Raw genomic sequence first — 12,893 nt, forward strand, 5'->3', positions numbered from 1 at the left:
CTTAAGCTTCAGGCTTTTACATACTTCTGTTTTCAGGGCTAGTTCTGAAAGTTTTCAGTTTGAAAGTTTTCAGTTCTTTCAAGGTGTGATCTAGGGAGAGGTATGGTTACTGCTTTCTTGGTCTGAACTCTGGTCTTTGCCTAGAAAGAGTCCCAGATCCCTTGGGATCATCATTGCTCCTCAGGACCTTTCCTCCTTTGGGACTGAAAATGACACTCTAGTAGTATGTTTCATAAACTATGGTTGTAGATGCAGGGGAGCTGTTACAACCTTCAAGGTAGAGTAGCTAGTAGTAGGTTGGTCCCTTGGGATAAAAAGGTATCATTCACTTCTTAGGAAATGAACAAAAGGTAATGGCATGTGAGGGCTAAAAGGGGAAAAAGCAGTGATTACTAAAAGTCAGGATGACTTTATCAATAACAGGATGTGCCAGACTAATCCCATTTATTCCTTTGATTATATAATTAGGTTGGAAGATCAGAAGGATCTGATACAGTTTAGACTAGGTGACCATTGCAGGTCACTTATAGCTCTTGGATTCTGTGATTCTATGAATTGTCTTTAATTTCTTATCCCTGTTCTCACATTGAAGAATAAAGCATATTTTCCTTTATGGGTTTTTAGGTTCCTTTAGTGCCATCTTCGTTAGAAAGTGCTGATGTTCCACCGCATATGACACCAAAGAATGTTATTATTCCTGAATTGAAAGATCGACTTATAGCTCAAGGTAATTTTCTTGAGTATAGACTTAAATTGCTAATTTTTTAAAATTTCAGATTAGATAAGACAAATATTTAAATGTTAATTTCAGGCAAGGAGTATAACAATAATGATAATAATAATATGATGCATATCAGGTAAAGCTTTTGAAAAATAAATAAGAGTTTGGGATTCACCCTTAAAACTCTAATTTCCAATGAGTTTTTTATTAAGAGAAATATGTGTTTGGTTTTTAGACCAGGAGACTGATAATTAATATTTTTAATCCTTCATTCTTTTGCCAGAATATGTCAGTTCACTAATGTATTATATTCATTTTGGAAGTCATTCATTCTGATACTCTTATATTGCCTTCTAGAAATTCTTCTGGTCAGTCAGGTTGAATAGCCTTCAACGAACAAAATAGGTACATTTTCCCTTACACTTTTATAAAGGAGGTAGTTGGCCCTTTATACACAGTCTAGAATTTATCTTTCTTTAGCAAAATGTATTAATTTCTCCTATTCATGCTTGCTGCCCTGCAAAAAACCTCCCTCTATACCTCATCATTGCACATAGCACATTCAGATAGCATTTGTTAAGTTCTTATTGTGCTAAACACTGGGAATATAAATTCTAGTAGAAAGAGAGTCCCTGCCCTCACGGAGCTTACATTCTAACACATAAAATGAGGTTGAAAAGTAAGGGGAGAGACCAAAGCATGCGGTCCAGAACTTGGTAGGGGTAATCCTGAGTGCAGCCTGGAAATGATGAGACAGCAGCCTGGGTGATCTTTTTAAATGGAAATTCTGGGAAAAATCATCTAGTCAGAGGGAGAGAGTGAAGAAAAGGGAGGAGAGAACAAACCTTTCTTAAGCACCTAAGTGCTTAACAAATATCTCTGATCCTTACAACAGACCCCGGGAGATAGGGACTATGATCCTCCTTTGACAGTTAAGGAATCTGAAACAAAACAGAGGTTAAGTGATTTGCCCAGAGGATCACACAGCCAGTAAGGATCCGAGGCTGGATTTGAATTCAGGTCTTCCTGACTCCAAGGCCAGCACTTTATCTTTTTCCCCACATGACTGGCTACCTACTTATACTTTCAGTGTTGTGAGCTCCATGGCAGGAGAGGAAACTTCAGAATGAAGAAATGAGACATGTTGAGGCATCAAGATGGTAGGAGAAGTCTAGAGCCCTACCTTTCAGCCCTTTGTTAACAGTCTCAGTTCATTTTGATGATGCTGAGTAGCACTATGTAGGGGCTATTTTTAGTACCTTCTCTTTCATCTTTCCTGAGGGATTAGGTTTTAAAGTTTCCACTCCTTCCTTTCTGAGGCCATACCCTTGAAGGCAGAATAACTGATAGTTTTTAAATACTATGCCAACAGATCACAACCTCCCAATCTGAAAGGTTCTTATTATAGACCTAGTGATGGACTCTGTGTCCATTATCTGAGAACTCACTGAGCTAAATTCAGGGAGTGTCATAACTAAAATGTGATGAACAGTTTTTGCTTTAACTGATGAAATTGTCTGCTTGCTATGTTAGAATTTTGTAGACATGAGATTTTAATAAAATATTTGACAAATTCTCTCATGGTTCTTCTCCCTGAAAAAGATGAGTGATGTTGTCTAGGTGATAGATTTGTTAGATGCATTCAAAACTGGTTGAATGATCAGATCCAAAAAATGGTAGGATGTCAGTTTGGAATCGCATATCCAGTAGAGGGCTCTGGGTTTTGCTCTTTGACATTTAATATTTTTTATCACAAAATTGGATAAAGGTAGATTTGAAGATGACACAAAAAGGGTGGGAGATAGCCTCCATGCTGAATGACATAGCTGAAGAAATCTTACCAGAACAAATTAGCAATATCATACTCAAATAGAAAAGATCCATGCATGCTAGACCTAGAAAGTGAAAACTTAGAAAACCACAAATTAGCATTTTCTGTACAGTATTGTATTTTTGTTTATTTTGTTGAACATTTCTCAATTACATCTAATCCGGTTCAGGCTTTATTGCTAGGGCTACGAGTTTGACATCTCTGTGCTATATCATTAGACCAAATTTAGTAAGATGAGTTCTAATATAGATAAAGTTTTACTTAGGTTCAAAATTTTATCTTCATTAGTACAAAATGGAAAAGGTAGTGCTATAATACAGTTCATCCAGAAAAGATCTTGAGGTTTTGGTGTACATCCACCTGTATGTAATAATACAGGTGGATTAGATAGGACCGAGACTATCTTTCTTTGTATCCCGAGTGTTTAACTCAGTGCTCAGCACATAACAAGAGCTTAATAAATGTTTATTGACTGACTGATGTGAATCAACAATATAATATGGGAAGCAGAAATGGAGTATGGTTTTGGCTACATTAAAAGAGTAATAATTTCCAAGACTAAGCAAATGATAGAACTCTGCATAGATCCACATCTGGAGTATGCTCAGTTCCCTACATTTTCAGGTTCCATATTCTGGCAGCTACTATGATAACTTGGAGAGTACCCGAAGAAGAGCTAGCATGTCTAAAAACCTCCAGATTATGTTTTATGAATATCAGTTGAAGGTACTGAAAATGTTTAGTTAGGAGAAGACATAGTAGTACTAAGTCAGTCAATGTGGTAACTGTTCTCAGGTATGTGAAAGGCAAGTTGTATGGAAAAAATTTTATTCTATTTGACCCCACAGGGCATAATTATGAGTAGGACAAGTTGTAAAGAGTGAGAGTCAATATAAGGAAAGATTTTCTAGCAATTAAGTTTCCCAGAAGGGGAGTGGACTCCCCTGGGAGGTAATGTTTCCCTTTTTTGGAAGCCTTCAAGGAAAGGGTGATGTCTGGTATGGTATAAAAGGATTTGGGACTAGGAAACTTCTAATTTCCCCTTTAACTCTGATATTCTTTAGTTTTAAGGTATAGAGGGTTGCTAATTTGTAGTGATGGAGGGAATAGTCACACTCAGGAAATCATAGTTGTTTTTTTTAAGTTTTCACATTCATTCTTAAAAATAGCCTCCAATTCTGTTCTCTTTGAAATACGTTTTCTAATGTATTTTTATGGTCGCAATATACCTATTCTTTGTTTTTTATAAGTTTTACATTGGGTTTTAGGCAAAAACAGTAAGTCTCTGATTTGAAAAATTTGCAGTAATAGAAAATGGATTTTGAAACAAAAAACAGAAGAGAAAAGAAAACTGCCTGGAAGGATAACATGATGTAAATATAAACTTTAAAAAAAATTATAATTTGTTTTTAATTCTTCATGGATTTTCATTGGATTCTTGACTTGCAGCTTAGTAATCAATTTCCCATTTTGAGTTGTGTTGATATGATAAATATAACCATCAAATTGTAGAAATATAATTGCTTGAGTTTTATAGAGAGTAGCACATGCAAAAAAGCCAAATACATAGAGAAGTGGAATTAATACAATAATTGCAGATATATAGCATCTTTACAAGCTCATCATTTCACATAATGGTTCTTTTGTTGTGTGTGGTGCTTAGAGTTTGCATACATTCAACATTTAGAGGAGATGAGGTGTTATTAACCTTTTTTTTTTTTTTTTTTTTTTTTTTTTTTTTTTTGCTACATGGACCTCTTTGGCACTCTGGCCAAGTTGGGTTAACATACATTTAGTAAGTGCTTATTATGTGCCACACAGTGTGCTAAGTGCTTGCCCAGGGGATCACACAGCTAGTAAGTATCGGAGGCTGGATTTGAATTCAGGTCTTCCTGACTCCAAGGCCAGCACTTCATCTTTTTCCCCACATGACTGGCTACCTACTTATACTTTCAGTGTTAAGTCTCTGAACCCCTTTTTAGAATGATGTTTTTAAATTCTAAAATAAAATATGTAGGATTACAAAGGAAACTAATTATATTGAAATCTAGTTATTAGAATATTAAAAAAAATCAGACTAAGAATTCTTATACTAGATGATCAGTTATACTAGGGTTTAAACTTGACCAAATAACCACAACATGCTCTCTTGTTGAGAGAAAAAAATCTTTGCATAGTGTTGTAGATGTCAGAATAGTGTTTTGCAGTTATCCTAGAAACTTGTAATAAATAATTATTTTGAATTTATTTGCTAGCATATTCTCAAAGTAATAGCTAAAGGTAAAAATTTTTTTTTGTATAGGAAATATTTTTTATATAGGAGATAAAAGTTATTACCTTTCTAATTAACAATAGCTTTTCTTCCTTGTTGAAGTTAGGTAATGTGCATATTTTTAAACTGAGAAACCATTGCACCATTTTTCATAGTGGCTAGAATACTTTATGCCAGTTTAGAAACTGAAAACCAAACCAAAATATATATAGATAGCAATAATTTCCAGCCAACTCCCACATAAGACTAATTTTTAAGCCAATAATATGTCAATATATAAGATAGTTTATTGGTTTTCCATCAAATTTGGGACCCTCATAAATAATTAGGATAATTCCACTCCATTAAAGTAGCAAGAAAATATATTTACTAAATTTATTTAGAATTGTCAAATCTATATAAGTTATAGACATGATTTCACTCCATGCTTCTCAGCTTTAAAGCCAGAATTCTGTTTAATATACCAAGCTGCATAATCAGCAAATATTTTAATTTTTCCACTGGGATAAATTTTTCTGATTCATTCAAATTTCTTGAATTGTATTTTCTTTTTTTAAAAAATCAGAATATTCAGTTTTCTCTCAGCTTTATAATTTTAAGTTGGGAAAGAGTTTTCTTCAGAATACAAATAACAAATTATATGTGCTGTCATTTTGACCACTAACATGGCTTCATTTTGCTAACTTGAATAAACCAATTCAGTTTCCATATTTTTGGAAATGTGAACAGGTGATTTGTCACTCTCCTACTTCATAAGGAAATTATACATTGTAATTAGTTACATGTTATAAAAATGGTCACTACCACTGCTAATAGTAGATAGCATTACGTAGCTGAGGTTTTCAAAGTGCTTTACAATCATTATCTTAGTGTATCATTACAACAACCCTGTGAGGCTGGTGTTCTTATTATCTCCATTTTATAGATGAGGAAACTTAAGCAGAGAGAGATTAAGTGACTTGTCCAGGGTTACTCAGTTCATATGTGAGGTGTGATTTGAACTTGGGGGCTTTCACACTCCAAATCCAGCATTCTCTTTGCTGCACCATCTCTAAAAATGAGAAGTTTTAAATGATCATATGTGAAAATAAATTTAACCATATTTTTGTGTTCTTTTTTCTTTTTATGATAGGTCAAAGTGACACCACAACAACATCACCTTCAAGTCATCAAGATTCTCCCCTTTCTGCTCCTTTGTCAAAGCAGTGTGTTGTAACTCCTCCTCTTCTTTCAGCAATGTGCAGCCTTTTGGACAACCTACTGATAGTTGTTCCAAAGAACACTATATCTGCATTCCATAAGACCAGCATCCTAAAGGCTTTCTGTGGGTATGAGACTAAAATGTTATTAGCTTAATGAATAGATTTGATGGTATAAAGGAACTAGATTAATTTTTACCTTACTCATGCTTCTTCTAGTCAGGACTCATTTGAATTTATTAACTAGCTTTCAGAACATTTTTCATCAGTTTTAGTCAAGTCAGCAAGCCTACTTAAAGTAGGCACTTAAAACAGAAGTTATCCCTGCCAACTGGAATTTCCCTCCTCAGAAAAGGTTTTCATTAAATTCATAGTATTCAGAAATAAAAACAAAATCCCATAGTCAAGGTTAAACAAGGGAAACAGTTGTTGAGTAACAGTTGCTGTTTAATCAAACAAACAATTCTAACAACTTTTTAAATATCCTTGAAGAATCATTTCCCCAATCTGGTCAAGGCATAGGGAAAAGTTCCACTGCTCTTAAATGGATTAATATTTGCCATATGTTATTAGTCTTTGTGTACTTATATGTTGCTTAGTCTCAAGTACTTTTTCCATATATCCTGTTTTTTTAATCTGTAAACTAAAGAGTGGGTCATTCTCATTTCTTTATGGTACCTGTTATGGTACTCAGGTAATGCTGATGGCAGGATGGTTGCCTAATGGATTTGCCAGACAGTTGGAAATTCTTGTAGATACCTAAAGACGACTTTTGAAGAACATTCTCACTGCTATATGTAGGATAAATTGCGAAAGAAGAGATGAGGGACCAGTTAAGAGTTTGTAGTCAAGTCAAAAGGCAATCATTAGAGACTTAGGTAGAACAGCATTCTGTATTTTTTTGTTTTTCTGGAAGTCTTGCAAATGTTTAGGGAATATTTTCTTCCATGTACTTTGTAAGTTATATCTTATTTTCTATTTTTATCTTTCTTGTCTAAATCTCCTAATTAGTTTAATACCTTTCCTGGGTGATTTGATTTAGCTCTTACTTTTTTAGAGCTTATCTTTTTTTAAAAATAGATTCTCATGTAAGCTGTCACATGGATGTACCATATGCATCTTAAACTCATTAGTTCCAAAACAGAACTCATTATATTTACCCCTAAATGCACCAATTCTTATCATTTCCTTATTTTTGCTAGTGGCACCATCATTCTTCCAGTCATCCAGGTTTGTGATCTGAGTCACCTTAACCCTTCACTTTTAGAAATTTATATTCTGATGGAGTAAGATAGTACTTATAAGGGGGAATGGAGAACTGAAAAAAGAGTAGAGCTACTCCTCATTCTACTCAGGTTTCACCTTACTCCCTTATGCCCTTTATTTCTGCCTCTTTGAACTTCTTGTTACCTTTGAGGCACAGTTCATGCATGCCACATCCTTTAAAAACACCCTGATCACATCCTGATTTCTCTCATTTTCAGTGCATTCTTACTACTGAGTGTTTATTTTGTATATAGTCTTTATTTACTTATCTGTGAATGTTTTTTACTACCCCCATCCCCAGTATATATCATATTTTCTTTCTGTGTTCTCAATTTGTCTTACAGTGCCTGTCAGATAAATTTAGTGAATGCTGATTGATTGACTGATCTGATCCATGTGATTCTTATTTTAGGAGACTCTAGATTTTCTCTTTTCTTTCTTTTCCTTTCTGTAAGGAGGCTTAAATTTCTGCCTGTCTTTAATGTTTTTTTAAGGGACATAGGACATTTCTGGAATACTTTGTTTTATATGTTAATCTCATGGTTTCTTTCCCTAGTATTCGTATAATCTGTTTTGAAATTGTACAGGTGCTAATTTTGTCTATTTTGTAAGTTTCTGGTCTTTCTTGAACTAGTTAATACTAATTTTTGTTCTTTTTCCCTTAAGTTTCTTTATACTTTTAAAGTGTGAATTATTACTATTTTGAAAAACTGCATCAACTATCTAAATTGCTTTTCTTTTTTCTACTTCATTTAGGGCTTTTAATGTTTCTTTGTTGGAGAAATGCATTCAAGAGCTCAGCATCTCCTTGTCTTACTCAGCTCCTGTTGTACATGTTAAAGCCCAGGTGAGTTGTCTTTTACTTACTCAAGTATCACAAGTGGTTACTACTTAATTTGATGGTTTGAAGGTGGGTAACAGTGTTTTTCATATGGAACCTAGTAACATTATCCTTACATAAAATCTTCATGGAATTTTAGACTTATAGAGGTTTAGCTTAAATATGAGGCAGCATGGTTATTATAATGAGAATAGTAATGGAATAGTGTAGTAGGAACAATATCTACAGCTATGGTTGGGACACATGGCAGTAGTTTACTTTGCACAGCAAAGAAATTAAATATACATGACCTGAGAAGACTGGAAGGTCCCTGCTACCTAGGCTAGTTTTTCTTTAAAAAGGCAGTGAAACAATCCTCAGTATTTAATTGGTTAGGGTGCTAATTAAGGCTCAGCCCATTGACCTAGCTTCACAGTGTCCTAAGGTATAATGGCTAAGACTCCAATAGACAAGACTCCATGGGCTTCATAGACTTTCCACTGTAGCATGAGTCAATAGGATGTTCTGTCCAGTTGTTCCACTGTGGCAACTGGGAAGGTGAGAATAGCTGTTGGGGACTGAACCAATACTAGATCTTTTCAGAGTACCTTTTTTATGCCATTATTAAGCAAACTATTTTGTTAAAAGTGATATATCTACAAGAGTCTCATTTTGTTCTAATACTGACCCTGTTCTGAGCTGTTCTGAGTCAGACCTTATCAAGAACAACTTATTTAGCGACCTAGATTCTAGTCCAGCTCTACCTAGCAGTATATGATCTTAGCCAAAGTCACCTAATTTCTTTAGAACACTGTTTCCTTATCTGAAAATAAGTTGTTTGGACTATGTCATCTCTGTAGGTGTTATGTATGTTTTCATGTAAATGGAGTGCATTAAAATTTTGACTCTGAATTGTGTTCATTTTCAAAAGTTAATAGGTGCATGCTTTTAAAAATTGTCGTACTTTATCTCATTTTCTCTCTATGTGTTTTTTAAATCTCTGAAGTTAATATCTACAAGTAAGTTAAAGTATAGATTTTAATAATTTCAGCACTAGAAATTTGGTCTTGGGGCCTCACTACCTGAAAACTGTGTGTCTTATTTGATCCACTGTTTTACTCAGTCCCCAGTCATGCTTCATTTTACTCCCTGTTCCCTGGATGTCTCAATAGTACCTTCACATATCCTAGTTCCTCCAACTCCTCACCACATAGGGAAAAGTCTGGTTTTTGTATTTGTATTGATAGCCCTCAGTTTGACATTGAACTGCGCTTAATAATTGACTTTTTATTCAATTATTTAATTACTATTTAATAAGTATTTATTTCATAAATGGCCCCAGATACCCCCAGTAAGAAAAGCCATAAAAATGAGGATTTTTCTTATTCCTTTACAACTTGCAGCATGCACATTTAATGCAGTTTGCTTGTCTCTTTTCCTAGTGACCTACTGAGCATTAGGTTTGTTATGTCCAGGCTATTGGAAGTTATTATGAACTTACTACATACACTCTAGATTAAAAAAAAGTCAAAGAACCCCAAATATGTTTCTAAAAGTTTTCACCACAGTTGGTACTGTTATCATTTGTGCTTCTAATACTCTCTGACATCGTCTAAAATTAACATTATAACACTAAATTACAGACCTTTAAAGCATAATACGTTGGTGTAGCAATATAGGAAGTGCTGGTGAATATGTTAGTAGCTAATAAATTGTTCGAATTTTGTTCCAAAGCTGCTTTAATTATATACAAAGAAATGTGGAGCTTCAAAAGAACAATAATTATGATATAGGAAATGGTTATATATATCAAATTTCATTTTATAATTTCACTAAGTTACTTCATAAAGAATTCTAAAAACTAAGCAAAACAGCTCTGATTATCAAACTGTAATACTTAGTGGACAAAGTAATATTTTGAAATATCGCTCGAATGATCTTAATGGCAACATTAATACTATTTACACTTATTTTTTAGGGGGGAAATAGCAAATGCAGTGGTCTATTTTTGGTGCCAAACTTTATTATCATTTAATAAAAATCTTTGTATTTCACAAGTAGTTAAACTGTGGAATCAATATCCTGATCTAAAAGGCACTCATAAGACATGACATCTGTGACCAGCTACAAATTGGAGGTGGGGAACCGTGTTTAAGGTGGGGGCTAGGGAACACAAAATATTTCAAAGTGGTCAGCTAAAATTAAACTGATCTGAATTAATGACTCAGTCATTGGTACTAATTTAAGATGTGTGTTATGTTTTTATTCCTATAACTTTTCTTTCACTATGGCATATTTTCTTACTTAAAGTATCCAGTATATGCATATCTGATATATTATTTTGTGCTTATTAGAATCAATAAATGTTGACTGGGAAAGGAAAGTAAAAATTATCTCTTTGGTGTTGCTTAGAACAAGAAATAACAATGTAGCGATTCTTCATCTATAGATAATTCATAGGAGATTAGATGATCTATACAAGCACATTTTCCAAACTGAAGCTCCTACCTTCAAGCCCAATACTTTTTTTTTTAGTTTAGCTTTTTATGGCAATCTTGTAAAAAATATATTTAAGATATTCTTTAAGAAGTTATAGAATAGAACATTCTGAACATAATATGTCCTTTTCTTGATAATTAAGGGTCATCATTATGAACTTCAGTTATTATACCCATAAATAAGAATGTAATCCCTTCTCATACATCTTAGAGAGTTTCATGAATTGCTGGCCAGAGTAAATGCGCTGGTGGCCAGCCCACTGGTCACCCACACTTAGCTAGATCAACCCTCAAATGAGGCCGAAAACCAAGTCTTTATTTCTAGTTAGGTATAACCAGTAAATCTCATGCTCCTTTGATAGAGTTTGTAGGAATGGAAGTACAGGGCGATAGAAAGAGTGTTGGATTTGGAGTCAAAGACCTGTTACTTATTGCAGTATGAGTTATGGTCTTTCTGGTCTCAGATTTCTTATCTACAAAATGAGGAAGTTGGGATAGATGACCACTGAGTCCCTTCCAGCTCTAAATTTGTGGCCTCTGTGTATCAGAGCAGGACTTTGCTGAAGAGCACTCTGCTACATATAGAATGAGATCCTCGTACCTTTTTGACATTCATGTATATATGAGGTTGTTTGCCCCTGTAGGAAATGGCACAGACTCTTTTCCTTTTATAATTTGTGATAGTTTTAAAATCTTAGTTGTGGAAGGCACTATTGTCTGCTGACTTTCAGTGCAGTGCCCTTTCTGTTCTTGCTACATTTTTATGTTTCGTTTGTAGGATTTTTTTTAAGATCTTCTATGTAATTCATGTATTGCCTTACCACAGTTGTCTGATCAAGTGTTTGAATGTTATTTAATGTTCCTTCTAAGAAATAAAAGTTCTGAATTTGGTGAAAACAATTTTCCTTGAGGTACTTTTTTCACTTCCATGTTTATGTCTGTGTTGTGGATGGTTGAAGTTGTCAGAAATCTGACCTTTGGACTAGTATTACTTATTTCAGCATTTCAGGGATCTTTTATTTCATCAGCATAGATGCTTCCCAGTGCAGATCACAAGGCTTCCCCTCTGCAACTTAGTAGAAGTGATCTTCATGAGTTTCACCAGCTTTAAAAGTTCAATATCTTATGGGCAGTTCTCAGGTGATGAGCCTGTCCAAACTTAGACTCATCCTAGGACATTATACATCTATTCCACTGGTAGGCCTGTACCCAAAGCCATTCTAGCTTAATAAGACACATAATAGCTTATGTTCCGTATGTAACTTTGAACTGAATACCACCATCAGAGTAACAGCCCACATAGCATAATGAGGCTTCAGAATATGAATCTTATGAAATATAAATAGAAGATATGAATAATACTGTAAATCAATTCATGAGGAAGGAAAAGCAAACTATAAAGTTTATGAATTGCTGTACCTAACAGTAAGCCAAACTGTGACGATGTCATAATGTATGTTATTCATGTAATGTATGGTATTGGAAGAATGTGAGCTCATTAATTGATAATGTTAATAGATTTGAATTTCCCCAGAAGAGTCCATAACACTCTACCCTTGAGCCCTATAATTTATAGTTCCTTTTTTGTTCAAGTGCTGATATCTCAGAAGTGTCTATATATACACACGTGTGTTTTCATTAAACTGTAGCATTGAAAACAGACTTGAGCACTTGCTGTCACGAATTAACCATTATGTTAATATTGCTATTAATGTCATCCTAGTAATATGTCAAGTCTGAAGTGTTTCTGCCTTCCATGTACTCAAGCTTGATGCTTGCCTAGGTTCCTCTATTTTTTATAATTTAGGATAGTTCCATATATTCTGACTTTACTAAGGAATAATATTTTCTTGCTTGGGGCAGGGGAAATGACAATTTTCATTTAAATGTGTTTTAAAGTGCACTATTTTAGAGAGGAACTTTGGAGTTTGAATCAAAGGAGCTTGGTTTCTGGCTTTCTTATGTATTGTATATATGACAAGTCACAACTTATGTTATTCCCAGTTTTTCAACTGTAAAAAAGCGTTGAGGTAGATCATCTCTTATGTGCTTTCCAGCTCAGTCCTATGATTCATTCTGTTTCTTGCTTGTTTTCATTCAACAGGTTTCATTCCTACTGGAGTATTTCTGTTCTCTGTCTAGACTTTTCATGTCATGTTTATTGATAGATCCCAGCCTTGTAAACCAGGATGAGCTACTGAAACCTCTGTTGGAAAAGATCTTCACAGTCCTTACCATGTGCACTAAAGACGACTTTGGTAATGTCAGTTTTTGGTTTCTAGTCCA

The 12,893-nt window shown here is 34.3% G+C and overlaps 1 protein-coding gene across 4 annotated transcripts in view; it reads left to right on the forward strand.

Moving 5' to 3' along the window:
* RTTN (rotatin) overlaps nt 1–12,893 on the forward strand; it is a 216,018-nt gene that overhangs the window by 162,631 nt on the left and 40,494 nt on the right. For all 4 annotated transcript variants that reach the window (XR_011966004.1, XM_072604121.1, XM_072604122.1 and 1 more), the window contains exons 35-38: nt 625–727; nt 5,957–6,152; nt 8,046–8,136; nt 12,712–12,865. Coding sequence is in view for 3 of the 4 variants with exons in the window: in XM_072604121.1 (XP_072460222.1) it covers nt 625–727; nt 5,957–6,152; nt 8,046–8,136; nt 12,712–12,865 (544 nt within the window). In the remaining variant the exon portion in view is untranslated. The remainder of the gene's footprint in view (nt 1–624; nt 728–5,956; nt 6,153–8,045; nt 8,137–12,711; nt 12,866–12,893) is intronic.

This window comes from Notamacropus eugenii, chromosome 4, assembly GCF_028372415.1.
Source record: "Notamacropus eugenii isolate mMacEug1 chromosome 4, mMacEug1.pri_v2, whole genome shotgun sequence".
NCBI classification, from domain to species: domain Eukaryota; kingdom Metazoa; phylum Chordata; class Mammalia; order Diprotodontia; family Macropodidae; genus Notamacropus; species Notamacropus eugenii.